Source organism: Chlamydotis macqueenii, chromosome 20, assembly GCF_036417535.1.
Source record: "Chlamydotis macqueenii isolate bChlMac1 chromosome 20, bChlMac1.mat, whole genome shotgun sequence".
NCBI classification, from domain to species: domain Eukaryota; kingdom Metazoa; phylum Chordata; class Aves; order Otidiformes; family Otididae; genus Chlamydotis; species Chlamydotis macqueenii.
Genome location: NC_141575.1, coordinates 11086668 through 11094217, shown reverse-complemented (window position 1 = coordinate 11094217; position 7550 = coordinate 11086668). Strand labels below are relative to the sequence as shown.

The following is a 7550-nucleotide window of genomic DNA, read 5'->3' as shown; positions in this document are numbered from 1 at the left end:
CCCCGCGCGCGGCCTCTCGCGAGATCTCGGCGGGTATATCCGGTGCGCGCGCAGCCCCCCAGCCTTTTCCGCCGCCCCGCCAGGCCGCACCGAGCGCGCGCGCCATCCGCCGCCATCCGCGCCCGGCGCCGCCGCCATGCCGCCCAAATTCGACCCCAACGAGATCAAAGTCGGTACGTGCCGGGCGGGGGGCGGCGGGAGGGGGGGGAAGCGGGCGGGCCGGGCCCGGGGGAGCGGGGCTGACGCGCGTTGCTGTGCCCGCAGTGTACCTGCGCTGCACCGGCGGGGAGGTCGGCGCCACCTCCGCCCTGGCCCCCAAGATCGGCCCCCTCGGCCTGGTACGTACCGCGGCACCGGGGGCGGCCTGGCGGGGCGGCGGGCGCGGTCGCTTGCGAAGGGGACGGGGCGGGGAGGTGGGGCCGGAGCGGGAGGCGGCGGCGCGGGGGGAAGCCTGTCCCGGTGTGCGGCGGGCGGCGGCTGCCGGTCGGCCTGGGGGAGGAGAAGGTTTTTAGCGATGTAACGGAGAAACGCTGTAGGTTGGAGTACGGGGATGCGCTGCTGTGATCCAGGTGCTGGCTCTGTGACTGTAACGTCTCTTTTTCTCCTCAGTCCCCCAAGAAGGTCGGTGATGACATTGCCAAGGCCACGGGTGACTGGAAGGGGCTGAGGATCACGGTGAAGCTCACCATCCAGAACAGGCAAGCTCAGGTACTAAACGCCAGAAGGGATGGCTTTGTGGTGCGAGCGTCGAGCACAATGTGCTCTGCTTGCTGGAACCACAGGCTGAAATCCCGGCAGGGTCGACTCAGCCCTTCATCCTTCCGAGGTGGATAAAATGAGTGCCACACAGCGAGTGTGTGGGGGTCTTCTGGGAAAGACCTTAAAACACCCGTGTGAGCCTTCTGAGCGCCCTTGGCTCGAATCTGGCAGTGGTTGTGTGTGTGTATGCAGCCTGGAGCTTGCCAGGCGGAAGGTTCCCAGCCTGTGAGTGATGGGAGGAGATCACTTGCATGTGGAAGTCGGTCTTTTGTCCTGTTGCAGATAAATTGTTCCTCCCACAAAACATTTGATCAGGGGAAAAAAAAATATTTCAAGCAACACAGAAATTACAAAAGCCCTCCGTAACTAATCCCATAGCCACCTGCCACTATACCTGTCCTGAATTCTGTGGCTGGTATATTCCAGTGGTGAGCTGAGAGGAAGCCCCAGTCTAGGAAGCAGTCCTCTTCTGCTTGTGGGGAGGCCTGTGCCGAAAGGCTGGGAACACGTTTGTGTCACAAAAAGGCCGTGTGTGCTAGTGAACTAACTGAAAACGCAGTGCTCTGGCAATTAGCTGTCCAGGCACTGACTGCTTGGTTGAATGTCTTCATTAGCTACCCAGTTCTGCTTAGAGGGGGGAAAAATTAATCTCTTTTCATTTAGATAGAGGTTGTTCCTTCTGCCTCTGCTCTGATTATCAAAGCTCTGAAGGAGCCTCCTCGTGACAGGAAGAAGCAGAAAAACAGTAAGTTCTCATCTGGCTTTACTTCTGAATGTGTTCTGGGGCTAAGGGGGGAGCAGGTACATGCATCTAGATTATTCAGCATACCCTGGCAAAGAGGTGCCGTGGGGCTGTGTCCTGAACAGCCAGCATTCCTTAAGTGTCAGAGTACAGACAGCACTTGGAAGTACTGTTCTTTCTTGGAAGAAACCAGCCAGTTTTTTGGAAGATGGGGTAGAAGAGCTCCCCGCCACTGTACCTGTCTTGTGATGCAGTGACTAGTACAGTCCAGAGGTGAGCTGACAGAAAATGCTAACTTAGGAAACAGAGTTATTCTTCATGTGGGTAACTTTGTGCCGAAGTCTGGGAACAGGCGTGCTGATCGCAGCCCTGCTGTAGCTGTAAACTCAGCTTTCCGTGTGGTCTGAGCGCTGGGAATGCTGCTTCTCTAACGAAGCACGGGGAGCTGGAAGTGGCTGTGTTTGCCTGAGCTCACTGGTGCCACTGCTTTCCTTCACAGTTAAGCACAGTGGCAGTGTCAGCTTTGATGAGATCGTGAACATTGCGCGGCAGATGCGGCACAGATCCCTGGCCCGAGAGCTCTCGGGTAAGTACTGGTGCTGGGGTTGCACTGCGTCCTCTGCTTGCCCAGAGTGCCTGAACCAGGTTTGCCCAGTTCCTGGGAGGGCCCTGTAGCTGTGGTGTGGTGGAGCTCCTGCTGTGGCTTGGTCTGGGCACTGAGCACCACAGGAACAACCTTGTGCTGGCAGCGGGCAGCCAGCCTCACAGCTTCTGGTGAAGGCAGTACAGGATGGTGAGCAGTGCGTGTGGCGCTTTCTGGTGCGTTCCCTGGAAACCAGTACGCTAGACCTGGCTTAAGTGGCAAATCGTGGCGGGAGGGACCCCTGAGGGCTGTGAAGAGTTGAGTTCACCGTGTGTTCCTCAAAGTGTTTTCCTGTGGTAAAGCTCTGACAAGCTGTCTCTTCCCATTGCAGGGACGATCAAGGAGATTCTTGGAACTGCCCAGTCTGTGGGCTGCAGCATCGATGGCAGGCACCCACATGATATCATTGATGACATCAACAGTGGTGCAATTGAGTGCCCAGCTGTAAGTACTCCTTTCTGACTGAAACTTGCTGTGTTATTTACTAAGAGACTCTCTACTAATGAGCTGAATCTGCTTCTTTCAACAGAGCTAAGACTGCAAAAAAGAAGTTGCCATATGAAGGCTTCTTAAGTTTTTGTAGCACCTTAAATACTTAATAAAAGACCCAGTTGTCTGCAGACAGTGTTGCTGGCTTAGTGTGTCCTTGTCCTGTGCTGTGTCAGTAGGGGTTCTTGGCTGGGGACCACCTGCCCTCTGCGTCAACCAAGGTGATGGTTCTTACGCAAACTTTAAAGCTGGAAGACGTTCATTTCCCATTTGCTGCCCTGAAATAACTTCCTTGCAGTGACACTGAGCTTAGAGAGGTGGAGTGGCCTCAAGCCAGCACTCCCAGACACTGTGTCCCTGTTGGAAATGAAATAGGAGGTGCGGCTGTTCAGTCAGTGTTCCCAGGGACCGCAGGAGCCAGCAGGGAATACCCATGTGTGCCTGGCAGCGTGTACTCGGCCTTTCCTCCTGCCCTTAACTACAGGAGGAATCTCTGGCCTAGGTGGCAACGTGGGGCTCTCGGTTGTAGAACAGACTGGATTCCTTGTTTGGCTTTTTCTCCTAGCTTGGCACAGAGGACGCTGGATTTTCTTCTGGTGATGAGGACAAGTACACACATTCTGGTTCTGGCGATGAATTTCTTTTGTGCTTTATTTCATCGCTGGAGAGGAGCAAGTGTTGGTTGTGAGTGAAACTGTGTGATTCTCTGCTTCAGAGAGTCGTACAGGGCCCAGCCTCGTTTCTTGGATCTCCTGGTTCCTTGAACTGGTGGTACTGGGGTATGGGGTCAGTGAGCCGTGTAGCTCCTCTCTACATACTATGTTCCAGGTCCTGGTGTATTCTCTGAAAGAAAAAGCAGTTTAAGTGTTGGTATTTCACTGTAAATCCAGTGCTGCTGCTTGGCAAGAAATGGATCCTAAAACCTGGCTGGGCAACAAAACTTGTTTAGCTGTGAGTATTCCGGCTGTTCCTGCGGGAGCGGGAGTGCCAGCTTAGCCTGCTGATGAGCTGCTAGGAAACCTGCCAGTAAGGTGTCCGTGCCCATTATGGTATGGATTTGGGTAGGAATCTAAGTACAGCTGTTGAAAAACACGGTGAGGATTTAGCCCTGCTTATTCCAAATGAGCGCTTTTTTTGGAAAAAAAAGCCCTCCCTTCAGGAGGGCCTTGCACACACCAGCTTAGGGATCTTGCCCAATGAGGATACAAGAAACCGAAGCTCAGCTCTAGCACACTTTCCTACCTAACCTGGAGGATCAGATGTTTCTGGCTTGATGCTTGAAATCGTTGTACTTCAGTGGTTGACACCTGGTTCTCGCACTGGAAAGCTCTGTCAAGCTGTTAGGTGTGGCTGGGGGGTGTGGGTAGAGCCAAGGTTCTCCAAAGATCCGGGGGAAACCTTGTTCTATTTCCAGCAAAGGCTGGATTTTCCCTTGGGGCGGCACAGCACGAGGGATGATGTGTGGCTTTTCAGGCGGTGGGAAGCTCTGCTAGAAGTGAAGTGAAATGATCCTGTAATAAGAACGCTTTAGCTGACTGAGGTGTTACTGCAGGTCCTGTTAACAACAGCATTATGATTGCAGTTTACTTCAGCCCTAACAGTGTCCTGGGAAAAAAACATCATGAATGTCAATTTAGGTCCATTTTTCCAAAGGGAAAGGAGACCAAATTCTCCCCAAGATGCTGAGCTGTATCAGCCTTGCTCTCAAATGCTCTGTGAGGTATGTTTTCCTCCTCTGCAAAGTGGTGAAAGCACTTGATTGACTTTTTTCTGGCCAGTGTCTCTTCAGCTTTGCAAATAACTCTCAAAGTTATCCTTGTAGGGTACTTACAGGCCCAGAGGAGAACTTCCTGGCTGGAGCTCTACTATAGCAAGCAGGACTCAAAAGCGGTGTGCATTGAAAAAAATGAGGGAGGAAAAAAAGATAGTTCTGCTGCTGCCTCTACGGGTGTGTGGGAGAGTGGTGTATGTGCTAGCTGGGCTGCCGAAATCCACCGCGTGGGGTCTGGATTATTGACCAGGACGTGCCTGAGCCCTTTGTAGGAAGAAGCTGTGCAGCAGGAGGGCGAAGCTGGCTGCAGTGGGGAATTTGCTGCTGCTGTGTCAGACGTACCAGCTGCTGAGTGAGCTGGAGCCTCTGTAAAGAGGAAAACTCAGGGCTCCAAATAAACATCATCCCAAACCCAACGGCTGGAGGTGAGCACCTGTTCATTTCTGAAGCAGATAAAGTAATGTGTTATTTGCCAGCATACAAGGCACTGCAATTCCTAAGCAGCTGTAGTCGAAGGCTACTGGGATGCAGAGCAATTGTGAGCTGCTTTGCTGAAACGCAACCTTTGTGTTAGCTCTAGCTTAGGCCGGCAGTGGGGCTTGGGCTGAGTCTTGGGCGCTGCCTCTCAGCGCACAGCAGCCGTGCCCTAGGAATGATCTTGTACCGCTTGCGAAGCGTGAAATGTACCTCGTGTTAGCGGGGGGTCTTCAGAAATCACCTGTATCTGCACGTGATGGAACGACAAAGCGGTGCTTTGGCAAGACTTCAGTTTCCTATCTGCTCTGCTTCTGTTAAAGCACCTACCAGCGTGGCAGGCCAAACCTCACAGAGGTGGGCCCGGGAAAGGAGAAGTCTCCTAGCCTGTCCTTGCAAGATCCAAAACGCCAGGTCAGCATCAAGGCCCAGCGAAAAGAAACTACAAATCACGCTCGTTTTCTGCTGTGGTCCTGCTCTCTGAAATGTTTAACGATGCAAGAACTTTGCAATTTTGCGTTGAGCTCGTGGGCAGAAGGGAGTTGCCAGGATGTTTGGAGAAAGGCAGGCTGGCAGTTCAGCGGAGGACTGCGGGGGCGAGGATGTGCGGGAGGAGCAGTTTAGGCTGACCACCGCACTTACAGCTTCTGAGAAGATCCAATTTTGTCCTTTGTTCCTTGCTGAAGTGAGGGTACATTGCCCTGGTGACTTGAGGTCTGCAGAGACTGAAAAGTGGCTGTAGTGAAATAGGGAAAAGCATGACCAAAAAAAAAAAAAACCAAAAAACTTTTTTATCAAATCAAACAGCCATGGCAGACACCGATTTTACAGATCATCCCAACGTGTGACTGCCAGGATGGAGGGAGGAGCTGGACCTCCCTCATTGCTAAAGCAAAAGTGACCAAAGCCTGACCCAGGTGTCCCCAGAAACTGCGGTTCCCTGCAGAACCTGAGAGGTTTTGCCCACAAAATGTTAAGGGTCTGTCTGTTCCCCTACAGCGTGGGCTGTACCCTGGGCAGCTCTGCCGCGGCCCAGGCCCTGGCTGGCCTCTCTCGGCGCCCCGCACCCCGAGCTCTGCACTCAGGCAGCGCGGGATTTTGTGCAGCCTCTTCAGCTGACAGGAGCAGAAAGCAGGAGAGTTTGTGGCTTTGCTCTTTCATTTGCTTTTTCTCCTGCTGTTTGTAGAGCCTTTTGCTGAGGCAACCAGGGAATAAAACAGAAACAAGGCTGAAATCCCTGACACTTGCTATCTTAAATTCTTTGGCTTGGAGTTGACCATGTTTCAGGCTAGGAATGCTCAGATGCTCCCTGACCCGGGGTCAGGCGTGGTTCCTCCTGCTCTGTAACCTGGCACCTTCCCCAGCTCCCAAAGGACAGGGATTGCAACAAATTCTGGTGAGATATGGGGGGAAAAACTTCTGTGACGAGTGGTCACAGGCAGCTTCATGGGTACAGCTGCCCTGTGTGCCAGAACAGACACACTGTGGATTTTCTCCCACTTGGCAGTGCTGGAAATAATTGGAAAAAGGATTTATTTTGCTTAAGGGAAATTCTCTCGGGGCAGGATACATAACCTTTCCCATGCTACCTTGGCACACGGGCCCTGGTGGAAGCGATGTGGTGCTTGGAAGAAGGGTATTACCCTGCCCATAATTCATTTTTTTCCAAACCAGGCTTAGAAAGGAGGCAAAGGTCGTGTTAAAGATAGTAACAAACTACATTAACTTTGCATTTAAAATACATCTTCTTCATAACTGTGTGTGTGCTCCAAAGCCAGGATTTCTTCTCAGTCTGGTGACCTGCACCTTCAGGAGAAAAGAGGAAAAGGGACATCAAGGAGCACTGAGCCCTTCCCAGGAAACTTCTGCTCTGGTGCAATAAGGGATATCTGCGCTTTAATGAGAATTCACTTTCTCATTTCCTGAGACAAAACAGGCCCTGAAAAGCCAAATCTGTGGGATTCATGCCTTTCTGCGCTACAAAACATTAGGACAGAAAACCTGAATTTTGTTATAGTTTGGTGTAGGGCACTGGAGGCCCACAGGGCCAGCTTCCCCCCACTGCGGTGGATGCAGTAAAGTGAAGCGCTAATCGGTGTGGGTGCAGTGGGAAAGGGAGAGCCGAATGCAGCGTCGCCCAGCGGGTGGGAGCTGTTGGTGGGTGCTCATGGGGGCACGGGTCCCATCCGAGCTCACGAGCAGCACCGCGGGGTGTGAAACGCTCGCAAACAGGGCTCCTCTGCTGTTTCCAAACCCCGGTGCCTCGGCCAGTGCGAGGAGGAGTGTGGCTCTGCCACTAAGTCCGTACATTGGCTCTCGCTACTGCCTGGCCCGATGTCACGGTGCTCAGCCAGCTGCCGAGCGCGTCTGTCCCCATGAGTGGGAATTTGACTCCATGGCCCCCCTCTAACAGAAGACCTGCTATTCGCAAGGGAGGGGAAGTGGTCTTCATCCATCACCTCCTGCTGCGTCTCCTGTGGCCTGGGGGAGATTGTGCCCTTCTGCCACATCCCCAGGGGCCGAGAACCACGCTGAGTGGGTGACGTGGGAAGTACAGAGGGTATGAAGAGGGTGAAAAAAGGCCCAAACAGGAAAGGGAGCTTTTCCTGGCGTAAAGGCAGGGAGAAGCCTGCTTTCTGGAGGAGCTGCAGGCGGAAGCCCTGGCTGGAAAT

At 53.2% G+C, this 7550-nt stretch overlaps 1 protein-coding gene and 2 non-coding genes across 3 annotated transcripts; all 3 read left to right on the top strand.

The window, feature by feature from the left end:
- The first annotated feature begins 18 nt into the window (after positions 1-18).
- Positions 19-2764, top strand: RPL12 (ribosomal protein L12). Its single transcript, XM_086763490.1, has 7 exons — positions 19-173; positions 265-338; positions 610-708; positions 1423-1504; positions 2001-2087; positions 2476-2588; positions 2674-2764. Exons 1-7 carry the CDS (start codon positions 137-139, stop codon positions 2677-2679), a joined length of 498 nt encoding a protein of 165 aa, XP_086619616.1. The 5' UTR covers positions 19-136; the 3' UTR covers positions 2680-2764.
- Positions 1141-1269, top strand: LOC147598272 (small nucleolar RNA SNORA65). Its single transcript, XR_015260781.1, has one exon. It is a non-coding gene; the product is annotated as a small nucleolar RNA SNORA65 (small nucleolar RNA).
- Positions 1727-1855, top strand: LOC147598271 (small nucleolar RNA SNORA65). The gene has a single exon (XR_015260780.1). It is a non-coding gene; the product is annotated as a small nucleolar RNA SNORA65 (small nucleolar RNA).
- Positions 2765-7550: the final 4786 nt, after the last annotated feature.

What these genes read in the sequence shown, in the direction of transcription:
- RPL12 (XM_086763490.1), top strand. Translation starts at nt 137, where the DNA reads ATGCCGCCCAAATTCGACCCCAACGAGATCAAAGTCG. An exon ending in TCCAGAACAGGCAAGCTCAG is followed by an intron (nt 709 to 1,422) that starts GTACTAAACGCC and finishes CTTTTCATTTAG; the next exon opens with ATAGAGGTTGTTCCTTCTGC. An exon ending in CAGGAAGAAGCAGAAAAACA is followed by an intron (nt 1,505 to 2,000) that starts GTAAGTTCTCAT and finishes TTTCCTTCACAG; the next exon opens with TTAAGCACAGTGGCAGTGTC.